Source organism: Coturnix japonica, chromosome 3 (genome assembly GCF_054131305.1).
Source record: "Coturnix japonica strain WE chromosome 3, WE-NBRP24, whole genome shotgun sequence".
Classification (NCBI taxonomy): domain Eukaryota; kingdom Metazoa; phylum Chordata; class Aves; order Galliformes; family Phasianidae; genus Coturnix; species Coturnix japonica.
This window is the reverse complement of record NC_140665.1, coordinates 44,788,580-44,804,331: the sequence shown is the minus strand read 5'-3', so window position 1 is coordinate 44,804,331 and position 15,752 is coordinate 44,788,580. Positions and strand designations below refer to the sequence as shown.

Sequence of the window (15,752 nt, the reverse complement as noted above, 5' to 3'; positions counted from 1 at the left end):
TTATATCTCAAAAGAGCAACAAGATGTATCAAGATCTATATGTAAGGTCTATAACATGAATCTGTTTCAATTTTAGAGTGTTTGAGAAGACAAAAGAAAAATACTGTTTTACATGAAATGTAGTTTTCCATTCATGAGCATGGAGAAAATGATGGGTTAATTTAATCTCCTATTTTTTATTTTTATTTTGTAGTGTTAGATAAAAAAGCCTTTCTTTTTCAATGTTGGAAAATAGACATTTCATCTGTGTGTATTCTGATTGTTTTATACGTGTTTTTAATACTGTTTCCATAGGTAGAACAAAACCGCGTGAAACTTCTGAACGATAAGGCAGTTGCTAAATCACAGCTTCAAAAGAAATTAGGACAGCTTCTATATCTCACTAATCTGGAGAAAGTAAGGTTTATGGTTCTTGCTCTTTACCAAACTAAACTGATGTTTATTTCCCTAGCTGAAGAAACTTGCCATTATTTTCATTTAAAATTTTCATTTAAAACTTTCTTTACAGAAAACATGTTTTCTTGAGAGTGCTTCAGTATATGCTGAAAATGTGTGCTATTCTCCATGTTACTGTATTGTCATAGTTGCTGCATTATATATTTTGGCCATTCACTTAATTGCACAAATGTAAAACTATGAAATACTTATAGACAGTTAAAATACTCACTAAATTAACTGGGCTATGTTCAGTAGAAGCCTTGTAAAATTACTTCTTCAGGGACCCTCGCTATTTTACCGAGAGCTTATCTCCTTAAACAGGACAAGCAACTTGATAGGTTGAATGAATATAAAAAAGGCAAATCAAACTCCATGTATGTTGTAGAGTTAATCTTACTGTTCAAGTAAGTACAATTTTTGCTTAAGGAAGCATGATTAAGTGTATTTGTTCTCCCACAGTATCAAACTGATGGAAAGTATAAGGAGCATCTCATTTAAAGCTTATTTTGCTCAGATTTTTTAAAGCTGTAGTGGAGATGCAGATGCCATCTGAAGGACAACTGCATGAGCAGCACTTCATTTATTTACTGTGAATTTTCCTTTTTTTATTCTTCAAGATGGACTTAGGTCTTCTTGTGTGAAGTTTATTGAATGTATGTACATACTTCAAGGATTTCAACATTCATTTTTTTTCTAGAAACTTGTTGTAAGTATAGAAGTATAGAGTAACTTTTTATTTCTTGAAACACAAAGTTTACTTTTTGTACTCTGTAGTCTCAACATAAAACTACTGGGGGAGTTAATCCAGAACCGTGTCCTATCTGTGCGCGTCAACTGGGAAAGCAGGTAAGATGCTTCAGTCAGCAGTTTTTACTTTTATGAAGTCTTCACCTGGAGCTGAGTCAGCTATATATCAATTTTTCAACATATAGTTTTAACTGAATGTTATGTTAGAATGGGAACTAAACCCTTTCTTCTAATGTACCATCCTTTCCCCTGAAATAACATCTTGTTCATTTGTGAGCAGTCCTGATTGCATTCACTTAATTGGAAAAAACTTGCAAAGCCTAAAAATGTAACTTTCTTGCTTATCAGTCATTCTGTCAGTTCCCTCTACTACTTGGACCTGCAAAAATTGTTTAGACTCTAATTGGTGGCACAAAAAAGTTGTTTTATAAGTTACTTCTCTGCTAAGGGAGGTCACAGGTGAGGTGTAGATCTAATCCCTCCAATGATAATAGTTTCTGTGCTAGAAGCAAAAGGTTGTTGATAAAAGGTCTGTATTCTCTGTTCAAAGTCTTAAAATCCAAAGATGTTCTAATTTTTTTTAATCTCTATTATTAAAAAAAAATAAATGTAGTTGAAGACATTGGCATAGGTAACCCAAAGAGGTTATGGATGCCCCATTCCTGGAAGTGCTCAAGGTCAAGTTGGATGAGTCGCTGGGCAGACTGATCTAGTGAAAGATGTCCTTGCCTGTGGCAGGAAGGTTGGATTAGATGATCTTGAAAGGTTCCTTCTAATCCAGACCACGTTGGATTTCACCCTGGACTTTTACAGGCCAATGTGAACATTTGCATAATCTTTTTTAAAAAGGTTGCGAGTTCTTGCTCTGTGTGCCTATGCATTAGAGATCAGCATTTATAGTAAATGAGACTGTACAGTCTTCTAGTTTAACATCCTGAAAATGTTTCTAAAATTCATTTTCAATCTGATGACTTCAATGAAAATAATTTTGCTATGATAATGTAATTTAATATGTATTAAGGAACTGCTTTTCCTTCGCGTTTATGTGAAACTGTTACTCTTCTTTTCTGTTCCCTGTACAGTGGGCTGTGCTGACGTGTGGGCATTGTTTTTGTAATGAGTGTATAGCTATCATCATAGAGCAGTACAGTGTTGGCACCCGCCGGAGCTCAATTAAATGCGCCATTTGCAGGCAGACAACATCTCATAAAGAAATATCATACGTCTTTACTGCCGAAACTGCAAATCAGGAGGATGATATTCCTGTAAAGGTAAAATGTTTCTATAAGCTTGTGGACCCAAACTTAATACTGAAATGTTAGTATTTGATTAGATATCAATCAAAGATATGCTTCTTGAGCTTCCTGTGTACAACAGTTATTTTGCAGTTTGATTACCTATGAAATGTCTGCTGTACAAACTTTTGCCAGGGGGGAAAAATTAAACTCTTTAAATATGGGCAAGTGAGAACTGAAAGCATGAGGGGAGGCTCTGGCTGTGCTGGTTTAAAAATCCAAAGGTAAAAGACATAGTAGTTTGATTTAGGTGATGCTGCTGTCTTCTTTAGAATGTGATTATCCATTATCTGGATGTAGTTTTTGTTTGGTTAGTATAGTTAAAAGCAATAACATGCTGAGAGACTTCCATATTACCTATGCAAGTCTCCACTGAACCCTGTGGGTATACTAGAGTTGCTGACTTTTGCTGTAGTTAATGCTGCCATACTTGTGCCAGTTACATCAGCCTTCCTGTTGCACTGGAATTTCTTTTTAAGTAGATGCTTCCTAAATCAAATCATTAGAGCTGAGGTAGTTGACAGCATGTAGCACCAGGGGGAGTAAATAGACTGCATTTTTGAAGTGCTGGTTATGAAGACTTTACTTTATACATGTTTGAGAATACTGTTTTTTAAGTGCTTAGATATACCATCTTGATTCTAACAAGAAAACTTCAAATATGTTTTCTAAGTTACTTAAATAAAGTGAAATAATGGAAATAAGGTGAAATAACTAATTTCTTCTAGTAAAATGCAGAAGGAACAGTTCATCTACTGTCATGCATAAAAGGATGCATTGGAAACTTGGGGTGTATGGATTTGCATTTTGTATTATCACATTAAAGATGAACGATTTGTATTGTAGCTTAACTGTATCTACTATCAAATCAGACAGAATTATTTTTAGTAGTTTTTCACTTCGTATTCCTGTAAGGACAGTTGTTAACAAAAGGAAACTAACACATTATGGTTTCTGTCAAATGTTGAGGGTAAGATTAATATCTTCAGCTGCATGTATAAGTCGTCATTTATTCAGCACTTATGCTTTCATCTGAAGGCTTTCAGTCATTCCAGTCTCTCAATATTCAGTACTTTTCTTTTTGCCATATGCATCTTGCTGCTTTTTACCAGCATTAACCATGTGAAGTTACTGAATTAGATGTGAAAGGACTACTGTAAAAGGGAGTGTTTTATACTGAGAGAAAGGTTTTTTGTGTGTTCTGCTTCTGTAAAGGCTTCTTGTCTCTGGTTAGTGTTACAGTGTGTACTGCTAGCCTGTCATCTGAGACGTTGTTTGTAGTTTTGATTCAAATGTGTCATTTGGTCACTAGAACTGTCTAATCTATTTATACATTCTCATCTGGATATTCCAGAAAATAACAGACTTCAAGGTGTATGGGTAATGAGTTGAGTAACTTTTTGTAAAGGCTAACTGAAATTCAAGAGCTCATAATAGGGTACCTTATTGCTATCGCCACACTGTGATTATTGAGAGCAAATTTTTTTGTGTGTGTGCGTTTTGTGATCCAAAGCCGTGTTCAATTGTTGGTTGATAACAAGTCTAAAATAGTTTCCTAGTATAATGTAAGCAGTGGAATGAAAACCTTTGTGCACTTTGCTATATAGAGCAAAGAGTGTAAGCACTTTGAGTGTTGTACTATGTTGGCTTCTTGCTCCATCAGAGTTCCTCTGACTGGTCTTGTAAGAAGTCAGATTTGTAACGTGTGAGTCACGGGAAGTCTAGGGTTGAAAAAATCAACAACAGTGACTGCAGCTACTGTGTCTTTTAGCAAGGAAAAATTGGACTTGATAAGGCTGTGGGAGTTTTTTAGGGCTGGGGGCGTAGAACTTACAGGCGCCAAGAAACTAGTAGAAAAATGGTGAAAGCTGACTTGTTTCAGAGAGGTGTCATGTCTATGACACAGAGCTGCAATCATTATGGAAGACTGTCAGAAAGACAGTGGTATTGCTTATTGCAGCCTTTGATAAGTCAGCCTACAGAAGGTCTCCAGGAGCATTCACTTAACTGTATAACACATGAATGATCATGCAGGCAAACACTGGCTTCCAGCTTGTACTTAGACTGCTGTTATCCTTCCCTACCAGTTCTGCAAGCAGCATAACTTGAGTGAATTTGATCCATCATTGTAGCAAGCCAACATAGCTAATTCGATGTTCAGAGGACAGGTGCAGACAGAAATAAAACATTATTTGTCCAGTTGAATCTTGTGCAGCTCAAAATTGCTGTACATGTAAGAACTAACAAGCAATTAAATATGGGCATCTTAATATATAATTATATATTTTTTTTTACATTACATGTGTTTATATGGTAAAATTACTGTAATATAAAGTGAATGCTGAAAGAAATAGAGGGGGATACTGAAATTTTTTTAATTTATTTTTAGAGTCCTTTTCCCAGCTTATTGGGAATGGGAAGATTACAGAAACAAAAGTGAACAAGGAGAAGAATGTAGTATTGAGTTCATTAAGCACTGAACTACTTACTAATGCAGAATCTGTTTTCATGGCAGTGCACAATCCTTCAGTAGTTACATTCGTTGTACATACTAGTTTCTTAATATTTGGAGATAATTTGAGTTATAGTATTGAGAATAACTTTAGTGATGCCAGAATGAGAAACAGAAGGAACAGAGAAAAGGTTCATGCAGGTTGTTTTTGCGAAAAACTTTACATAAGTTTGAAGGGCAGGAAAGGCCAGTTTGGAAAACTCTGTGAAGAACGTGGTGATAACCTGGGAGGATTGTCATCTAGATCGGTCAGGAATCTTCAAAACTTAAGTATTGTCTTTTTTCTCTTTTAAAAAGCACAGCTTTGTGAAAGAGTTTGACAATGTCTTTTTGAGATGTAAGACATGTAAGAGTCCTAATACAGAATTATTAAATAAAGTAATGGATTTAGAAGGCATTTTTTAACCTACTAGTCTGCTAACGTTGTTCTTTTGTTTTCAAAGGGAAGTCATTCCACCAAAGTGGAAGCCGTGGTTCGAACACTGAAGAGAATTCAATTTAAAGATCCAGGGGCTAAGTCCTTGGTTTTTTCAACGGTATTGATCATAATTTTCTATCTTGCCTTTGTGTATGTGTTTTCTGTGATTTTTAAATGGTCATAATACTCTCAGGGACTTAGTTTAGATACCAGAACGTTGAGTCATTCTGTGAAGCCTCTTAAAAGTTCTTCACTAGGAGAGTGGTGAGGTCCTGGAACAGGCTGCCCAGGGAGGTTGTGGATGCCCCGTCCTTGGAGGTGTTCAAGACCAGGTTGGACGGGGCCCTGGGCAACCTGATCTAGTAAATGTGTATGTCTGGTGGCCCTGCCAGGCAGGGGGGTTGGAACTACATGATCCTTGAGGTCCCTTCCAACCCAGGTCATTCTGTGTGATTCCGTGTGTGATAGTTTTGAGACTTTGTAGAACAGTTCATTTTCTTGAGGCATGATCAATAATTCATGTGAACGGATATAACACTTATTCAACAAATGCTTGAATGGGAGAATCTAGAAATTAGAAATTCTATATATTTTTAAATTTGATATTCAGATATTTTTTGATAGATCGTAAAACCACTTTTGTGTTGACTGACAGTTTCTTTTATTCAAGCCGAATTTTAGTTACCTTTCTTGTTTTGATTTAGGAAAGGTATGGCTTCTGTTGCATAACTTATTTTTTTTGTTTTAAACCTTAACTGTTAGTATTTTTAATAGCCTTAGTATATATAAGCTGTCATTGCTGTTTTGTAATAGAGTTACTTCTGTTGTATTGTTCTTTTTTTTTTACAGTGGCAAGATGTATTGGACATAATTGCAAAAGCTTTGTACGACAACAATATGACATTTTCTCAAATCAATGGAATTAGTAAATTTCAGGTACATAAAGGATATTTTTCTTAGATTATTTCAGTGGGAGAAAATTGCAAGTCACAGAAATTAATTTGATCCTTGTACTTCACTGTTTCTTTTGTGAAACTGAAGGAGCAGGAAATGTGTTTAGCAGAACCTTTTATCTCCAAGTGGTAAATTCTAAAAATTGTATTTACCAGAATCCACAATTTAAAACCTTTGAAGATTAAAAGACAATAAATTCTCTCCTGAAATGTAATGTTGGCATATTCATGCCAGTGTTGAAATGTTAAGGATGAGATGGTGGTCAGTGTTGCTTGCCTTCCTGATAACCTGCCTGCATCTCTTCAGTTATGACTGGTCTTGAATCGATCACACTGCAAGACTGTCAGTATGGAGTTTGTCATATCTGCTATAATTACTAGAAAATGTAAAGCTGTCTTCCGCAGTCTTTATTTAGGAGCTTTTATCACGCTGTTTTGGTCTTTGCCTTTCAGGAAAATCTCTCTGCATTTAAATACGATCCCAAGATAAATATTTTGCTGCTACCTCTTCACACTGGTTCCAATGGACTAAACATAATAGAAGCAACTCACGTTCTGCTTGTGGAACCTATTTTGAATCCTGCACATGAGCTTCAGGCCATTGGCAGAGTTCATCGTATTGGCCAGACAAAGTAAGAATTCAAATTGCTTTAAGAGGTTTAGATATGGTCCAGAATAGAGCTGTGTACTTTGGTCAGAATAAATCTAGTTCTCTGAACTTCTTAGTTTTGGAGATACTGGAAGTTTGTCTGCCTTCGAAGCCTTAGGTTTTTACTTTGAAGTTCAACTCCTAGGCATGTCCAGAAATGTCTCAGATCTGCAGGTCAGAGCAACTCAGTATTTCTGTTGTATGGGGCTACGATCAGTTATTGCCCATCCTGGTTTCCTTGAGAGGCTAATTCTGTCTGGTCATTCCCAGCACTGAATCATGAGTTGCTTAATGTTTGTTTTGAAATTGATGCTGTTATAGTGAGAATAATCTCTCTTTATAGAAAATGCAGCCTTCACCAGGATGTCTGAGGCTAACATTCTGGCCTTTATTATTGCCTCAGTATTCAATTGTACTTTCCACTTAGGAGAATGCCCTAATCACTGTTTTAGGTTAGTACCCTGCCCGTATGTAGCTTAGTTAATAGAGACAGAGCAAATTCAGAAGAGAAATTCCTAAATACCACATCTGATGCAGGTACTTGATTAGCAAATGGCTATGGCTATAGAGTAGAAAAAATAATTAGTATGAGCCAAAAGCGGTCTTGAACTTTTGAGTGTAATGATTTATCTGATACCCACTTTGTTTTATTTTTCTTTTTTATTAATCACATTCAGGTCTACCATTGTCCACAGGTTCCTGATAAAAGCAACGATAGAAGAAAGAATGCAGACTATGCTAAAAACTGTGGATAGAAGGTATGTGTTTAAATCTTTAAAACATTATTACTGCAATGAAATTGAAAAGGTGATGCTTGGACATACTTATGTTACAATTAGATACAAGTGTCTTAGAAACATACACTCATTCTCCTTCAAATTCTTTTGATTGAAACAAAATTTTAGAGCTTGAGAAACTGTTGTTTTTTAACTTGATTTGGGAAACTGGAAGCTTAGGGTATCCTAATTCTCTGAAGAATATTTTGTTTACATTTTGCATATTGTACTTCAGAAAAGACCAGTTAATTAATACATGATGTATTATGATTTGCCTTTTCAGCTTACCTTTTTCTGTTACTGTAAAAGCATGGAAACAAATGGAATATTACTAAGCATGCCAGTGGACCAAATTTTTGGCTTTATTTATGAAAGGTTTCACCTTTAGCTCTGAATGAATGGTTTTCAGTTTCCATATCTGTGAAGCGACCCTACTTTTGCACGTAAACTTCAGATGAATATACAGTGACGTAATGATCTAGTGAGAGATAATGTTTTGAAAGTAGTATCAAACCTTATGCTTGGATTCTGAAGCCAGCACCTCAGATGTTAAGACCACCAAGTAGATTATCCCATCTTCTGCTGCCTCCATAGTATTCGGTCTTCACCACAGTTAAGGGCAGTAGATGGGCTCAATCTGTACAAGAGAAGTGGCTGTTCGGTGTATGTTCTTTCCCTAGTAGGAAGGGTTTTCTTCTGCTTAGCTCATAGCCAGTTATTGGGTGCTGAAACATGAGGCCTGTCTTCAGCACATACTGTTATTGTTACTTAAGTTGAATCTTTTCTTTGATATCTGAATGTAATTTTATTCCTACAGCCACACAAGCTCTTCCATGAAACAGTCAGAAGCTTCAGTTCTGACAGTGGCAGATCTGGCTGACCTTTTTACAGAGGAAACTGAAGAACTTGAGTGAAAACATTGTCTCACGAAATCAGAAAGTACCTTATCTAATAATCTCCTGTATATAATATTGACCTGTTGTTTGTTCCTTTAAACACTATCTAACAACTGCCCTAAAGAGAGCTATTGGAAATAGATAAGTCTCTTAATTGTTCATATTTTATTCTGTTGTGACACTCTTAGCAGCACACTTTTCTGATAGCACTGGAGAAAACTTGCACTTTACGCTTTAAACAAAAAAGTGGATTTTAATCCCAAAGAGCATTTGAGCTGGATGCTGACAGTGGGACTGCTGGATTTTTACCATCAGGTTTGATTGGCTGGTGGTTCAGTCTGAGATCAAAACTGTTGGGTGGTGGGGTGGGGAAGAGAAGCAGAAAAACAGAAATATACTTTTTTTTACTGTACAAAGAATTATTAGGAAGAATAACTGTAAATTAATATTCTTCTGAAAAGGGCTTCTAGAGTTGTTAGCATTTATTGCCAAGTTCTTGAACGTCTTACTGGTAAAACTTTAAATAATTAATCTTTACTAATTATTTGGATATTTGTATTAGACTTTTAGATATTCATAAAGATTTGTGTGACAAATTTCACTGTTAATGCTCACTCACTGCAAAATCATGTTAAATTAAATTATGCTTTTTGGATGTGTGTTGGTCTGGAAATCAGTAAAACACGTGAACTTAATGTACATGTTTTTCACTTACTATTGAAACCGTCACTAATTTACTGCTTTGGAGTTTTTTTAATCTTTTGTCACAGAATTTTAGAGAAGTGATTAAGCAGCTGGTAACTGAATGATTTGGTGTTTGTGTACTTTTTCTCATCCTGATTTCTGTCTGTTTCTGCCCCTCAAAGATGCAGCAATCTAGATATTCAAAATAATAAAAAGTCAGCCTAAGTAGTAGGTAGCCAGTCTAAGTTAGGTAATCAAAGTAAAGAAATGAAACTTTTATGAAACTTTCCAATCTTAGATGTGAGATCACTAGCCAATCTCAATTCACTTTATATAGAGAATTTAGAGAACAAATCTAGGCTGACTTTTAGACTATTGAAGGTAGGCAAGCTAAATTGTAAACTCTTTGGAGAAGCTTATGGACATGCATTTGCTTACCATCAAGGAAGATCAGTTTTACAGTGGTAGCAACTTTATGTTTAGAAACTGGGAAAGCTACACGTAAGCAACAGGCTACTCACCTCAGATTGAAATATTTACTGTTTCAGCAGGCATTGTTTTTTGTGTACTTGGGATTGAAATTAAGGATTCTTTAAGAAATTTATTTTAATTAATGTTAGAATTTATTTTTTATTTGTCTGCTGAGTAGACTTGCCATATAATTCTTGTTTACTGTGTTCAAGCATGCTATGTTTTAAGTTGTACAATGCTGCCCTTTGTTTGCTAGGTCTATCTGCGTGGCAGACAGATTCTTCTCTGCTGACAACAAATGTGAACTGAATTACGTGAAAATGTTGTATCAAGAAGTTCATCTTTGGCATTTTTGGTTGTTCATCTGGGCCAATTAGATTATTTGTTCTAAAGACTATTTGAGTAAATTTACAGTCAGTACATCCTTATTTCCTGTGTTTGTACTCTGTATGAGTATGTGTATATATTTTTGTTATGGAAACTACCAATATTTTGCAAGTTACAGTTTGTAATAAGGGAAACTTGGTGGGTAACAGTCTTATATTTTCAGTGATGTTGATCAGAGAGTTTACTCAGAGGCTGTGATGTCTCTGTCCTTGAACATATTTGGAACTCAAACGACCCTGAGCCAGCTGATCTAACTTCAGAGCTGGCCCTGCTGTGAGTGGTGTGTTGGACCAGATGACCTCCATGGATCCCTTTCAGCTTCAGTTATTTTACAGTATTGTGGGTTTCATGTTGTATAGATACTCCTGGAACTCTAAGGGCAGCAACATTCCAGTTTTCTCATCATCCTCAGAGAATTTTAATATCTACAGTGCAACGAGGCTGAACAAAGAGCTGCTATTCACTGTGGGAAATGATGTGTCTGTGTTTAAAACAATGTGGAAGCAAATAGTGCTTATGTTTATAGCTTCCTTTTTAAATAACTGGATGTGGGAATAATAATTGTCAGTTAATGTGAAGGCAAAGCAGAGTGATAAGTCTTCTGCGAGAGGTTTCCCAAGCTCTGCAAGTTCTTGGCTTGCTTACATAAAGATGGCTGTTTGAATGTTTATTCACAAAAATGTGGGGTTGGGATTCCCAGCCAAAAGCATAGCTTCTCATCTACTGGTGCATGAGAGTTTCTAGTCTTTAGTGGTTTTTAATGCTTACGTAACAGCATGCAGTGCCAGAGACATAATTCTAAGCACTTTTCAGAGGACTGGAATATGAGCATGCAGAGTCTGGAGATACAGCATTAATGCACTTCTTGCAATTGTAAAGCTGAATCATTGGAGAATACTGTCAGTATCAGTAGGAAAACAGTGTCTTCAAATGTCTCATTACATTAAGTACATAGACTAAATATGAAGAGTAATATTGGAAAAGAAATTGAGAAGTAATTAACACTTTTTGCAACATTTAACTTATTTAACAAAGATTTTCTTTCAGATGCTTTTAAGATGGCTCATGAAGTGAACTGATTTTCTGCCAAGATTGCAGCTTGTGCCACTGCAGTGCTTTTCTCTTACCAGGAACAGAGTAAGCTCCATTTCATGGCGCTGTGATGATTTTGCTCTTACCAGGAGCACTCTTGAAAGACAGCATCTTAGTTGGAAATGAATGTTGCCCTGTCTTAATAGCTTCAGTATGCCAATAGAAATGGTGTATCTCCACAGAAGGCAGAAATCTGGAAATACTGACTGTACTGTTATTATGGGCTTATATCAATAGATCCATAACCTATATTAAAGTCTTGTGTTCTGTTAAAACATGTAAATACGAGTTGACAATATTGTTTATCCACAGCAGTCCCTTTAAAAACGATGATCCAACTGACTCCAAAGAACTTAGTCCTGATCTTTTATCTCTTTCAGTCCTCTATCTGGAAAATAAGTTGGCTTTTTTTTTTGTCTGTGAAATTTCAGCAGTCGTTATGACTATATATGTTTTTCACAAGACTCAGAATTATTCCTTTAATAGCTGCCATTATTCAGGTAAGTCAGAGCTGGGCAAAAAGAGTAGATTGTTCTTGTATTGAAGAATGTCAGGTAACATCAAAATATATTGCTCCCCCAAAGTAAGGAATTAGATGAATTCCTAAAGAAAAAAACAAAACCATATATATATGTGTGTGTGTTTTTGTGGAAGCTTAATCTAAAAATCTTCTGCTTAGTATCTACGTGATGAGCTTTTCTATAGACACTAAAGCCAGCTGCAAAAACACTGTACTTGTGTTTTTCTTCCTTTTTTGGTTGCCTGAAACAGGTATGTTCTTTACAAGATTATGTTCTTTAAATGTAAGTTAAAAGAATTTCAAACTGTGGAAAGAAACTCGATCCAAGAAATCCATGTCTCCCTCTCTGCCACTCACAGCTTGTTCAGCTTACTGCACACAATGTGTTTGCTCAGTGGAAGTAGAGTTGGTGAGTCACAACCCATGAAATGGCTACAGTAAAACTGGCTGATGGTGTCAGAGGAAAAGTGTCAGGCAGGAAGGGAATTTCAGCCTGGTGGGTTTTGTTTTCATGGGGAGTTTTGCTGGGGCTTTTGGTTGCTTGGTATCTGGAACGTCTTTATTTACCTCCGTTCTTCACTGTAGATGTTGAATTTGTGTCTTAATTTTTATATTTCTGGATTTATGTTGTACAACTTGCATATTAAAAGTTCTAGTAACCTAAATACTGAGCAATCAGTGAGGCTTACTTGTTTTTAAGTTGTGACATCTGTAAGTTTGGGATTAAAATAGAGCAAATGAACCATTATCACATGTCCAGTTGCATCCAGTGTTTTTTTCCCTTCCTCTTCAGAGAAGGACCAAGAACAGGGAACTCTTGCATCACTGCAGAACTGCATTCAGTTCCAGGCAGTGATTTTACATGTTGCACTTTACAGAGCACAGTTAACTGAACTTGTGGCTTTAAAATTACGTTATGTGGGAAGAAAGTAAATGAAACCTGGAATAAGACTATTTTGAAAATTAACTGTGATTTCTGACAACTTCAGGCTTTATTTTTATATAAAAGATGTTAACCTGCCAGGTCTGGAATTCCAAGTTCCTTAGTCATATGTATTATCCATATAAGGTCTGGCTGATTGTTAATGTAAGCTGGCTTAGACTCCTTTCTTCATTCTGCTTTTCCTCCAGTGTCGTCATGGGTCTAGGAAGTTAGGATTCACATTATGTCACTGTGAATTGCCCTCTTTGCATGCCAACCAGTTGCCATTAATTGTCAAAGAACTTGTGTTGATGTACCTGGGGTTTTTTTTATGGCTACATCAGTAGGTTAAAGAAGAAAATATAGGCTGCTGTTCTTGTTACCTTGGTAGAGATTTGTCCTGTCAAGTCTCCAAGCATAAAGTGGCACTAAGCCATCAAGGTGCATTCATCCATCTTTTATGGCTTGTTCTGCACAAATAGTGCATTCATATGTATATTCAGCATATAGTCTTGGGTAATCAACTGTTTGCTTTCAAAACTATACATTGATATGGGACCACTGCTTCAGCATTTCCTTCATATGCAGTTAAAGCTTTACAGCAAGTCCACTTGACAGGCTGTATTACCACAGGAAGTGGGTCAGCAGCGAGGAGAGGATTTACCTGTGTTGTCTCTTCTGGTATTCTAGAATGTCATACTAAAGCAACACATGACTTTGTGGAAATGATTAATCAGCACTAACTGCTGCCAGCACTGTGAGATCCTGAAAATGTTAGATCTGATGAAAAGACGTTGTCACATAGCTCCTCTTACAGAAGAGCTCACAGCATTTTAACTAGCCTGAAAAGTACATGTGAATCTTGGTGATCCATTCATACCTGCTGCTGTGGTGGTATCTGCCGCTGTGGAGCAAGAACCTAGACTGGATGGAGCTGGGGAGAGAGGAGATTGAAGGAGTAAAAACAAATAGGCAAAAAAATCTGAGTGCCCTTCTGCTGATTTTCACGTGGCAGGAATGAGTCACTGATATGAACAATGAATAAACAAAGAGTGACAGATCCTGTATGTAACTTACTCACTGGAGGTCAGCATTCATCTAATGCAGTGGCACATTTCTGTGTGTTCATGGCTTGAGATTATAGCTGTTTTCCTAATGAAACCTTGGGATATGAGCATACACAGCTTTGTGGTGACTGAGGAAATAGGAATATTGAAAAGTTGTAGCCCTGTGATATGTGCTTTGATATGTGCGTTATAAAGTTTATAGGACACTATAGCCAAACTTATGGCTTGGATTTGTGAAGGATAAGAGTTTAAAGTCAAATTACGCGAGTGCATGGACCTCCTGGAACAAGCTGCTTAATTGTGTTTAATAAAGGAAAGGCAATTGATCACTTTTGCTGTAAATGTGCAGGTGTCTGATGGAGCAAGGCAGCAGGCTTAGTAACTGCAGAGGAGGTGAGAGGCAGTAAGTGCAGAGCTGTCTTGTCCTACAGGGAGATGGTGCGGAGGCACCTTGCCAAAGGTTTGAGTCTGCTGTGTCAGTGAGGGCCATCTCAAAGATGTTTTGGGGGAATCTTTTCTTTTTGTATGCTCTAACCATCAGTCATCTTGTAAGCATAGGTTTGCTGTAAATCTGCAAACCTAAAATTTCTATCATTCCCAGTGTTTACAATTGCTATTTCATTTGTTCTCCTCCTTCTCCTCCACCCACCCAAGGTTGATGCTTCTGACTCGTTTACAGCTCTCACGGAAAGCTTACATGGCAGAATTGAATGACATAAAGTACCAAAGGGGCAGATGGTGAATGAAGTAAGAGAGACTCTACTTATACTTAATAACGAACACACTGTTCTGCTGCTGTTGCACAAGAGGAAAATATGCAAGTTGGGGTGAGTCCTGTCCTGGGGGATCAACTCTAGAAGCTTTCTGAGTAGGCTTGGTCTCCCCTGATGTAGCACTATAGGAATCCTGTAGGGCACAGGACACCATTTGCTCATTTTTTGAGATGCTTCTTTCTGTGTAGACGTTTTAAAGACCAAAATGATGACCCTGGTCTTAATCTGGCAGCTGGAGCCTTTGTAATGTTTTACATATAAGTAGAAACAGATCTTGAAATGCCACGTTTGGTTATCTTAAGTGTCAGCTTTGCTGGTTCTACATGTATTTGTTATGATTTGGTTACTGTAATAATGCTAAGTTTAAAGTATATTTGCAGATTAATCCTCAGATATTTCTTTAAATTTTGTTCTATGTAAATAAATGTTATGAAATATTTTGTCTGTTATTTATGAGCACTTTTCTATTTTTCTATCTGATAATTACAGATTTCTTTGTGGAAACAGGGTATAATTGTCATATTATTAGGATAGTGAAATTCATCATTTATGCAGTGATGAGTTAATGTCTTCTAGAAATCAACCCATGGAAGTGAAAGCAGCAGTTTTCAGCTGTGTTCCAAGACTGACATTCCTAGGTGATGAGCCAAGAATGATTATTTGGATTACCTGACCGCTTTCCTTGCATCTAACAGAACGTTTTACTTAAGGAATTAATTTATCTACAAAGTAGCAAAACTACTCTTTTTACTTGAAACAATCCAGTGGCATATAAAGGTAGAACATAATCTTCCTTTTGTCTCTGAATAACTTTACATTCCTGCCGATAGCCTTCACTCTGCACCCTCAGTTTACTTTCAGAATTGCATCACATCATCACTTACGGTTTGCAGCTATTTCCAAAGTCTTTGTGAACACAAATTTTTTGTCTTGTTGCTGCTGATGACCACAGTAATATTCACTGAATGACATTTTCTTTCCTCCTTTCTGGTTTGTGTTAAAGTAGGTGGTGCCTCTTAGAAGAGACTGCTTACTAATCTGTATACTTTTCCTTAACATGTCACTGAGTTGTTGGATAGGTGGTGCCTGTTAAATGCCTATTTATAGGAATGCTCTGCATATGTAAATAATTGTTTTTCAGAACTACAGTTG

The 15,752-nt window shown here is 36.5% G+C and overlaps 1 protein-coding gene across 10 annotated transcripts in view; it reads left to right on the top strand.

Moving 5' to 3' along the window:
• SHPRH (SNF2 histone linker PHD RING helicase) overlaps positions 1–12,503 on the top strand; it is a 41,363-nt gene extending 28,860 nt beyond the window's left edge. For 7 of the 10 annotated variants that reach the window (XM_015858130.3, XM_015858129.3, XM_015858128.3 and 4 more), the window contains 8 exons: positions 295–396; positions 1,213–1,284; positions 2,268–2,456; positions 5,436–5,528; positions 6,260–6,346; positions 6,817–6,995; positions 7,690–7,770; positions 8,606–12,503. In XM_015858130.3, coding sequence (XP_015713616.2) covers positions 295–396; positions 1,213–1,284; positions 2,268–2,456; positions 5,436–5,528; positions 6,260–6,346; positions 6,817–6,995; positions 7,690–7,770; positions 8,606–8,702 — 900 coding nt within the window. In that variant the 3' untranslated portion in view covers positions 8,703–12,503. Of the gene's footprint in view, positions 1–294; positions 397–1,212; positions 1,285–1,798; positions 1,947–2,267; positions 2,457–5,435; positions 5,561–6,259; positions 6,347–6,816; positions 6,996–7,689; positions 7,771–8,605 lie in introns of those variants that run through there. The other 3 variants (XR_014943992.1, XR_014943993.1, XM_085541447.1) reach the window with 3 other exon arrangements.
• Positions 12,504–15,752: the final 3,249 nt, after the last annotated feature.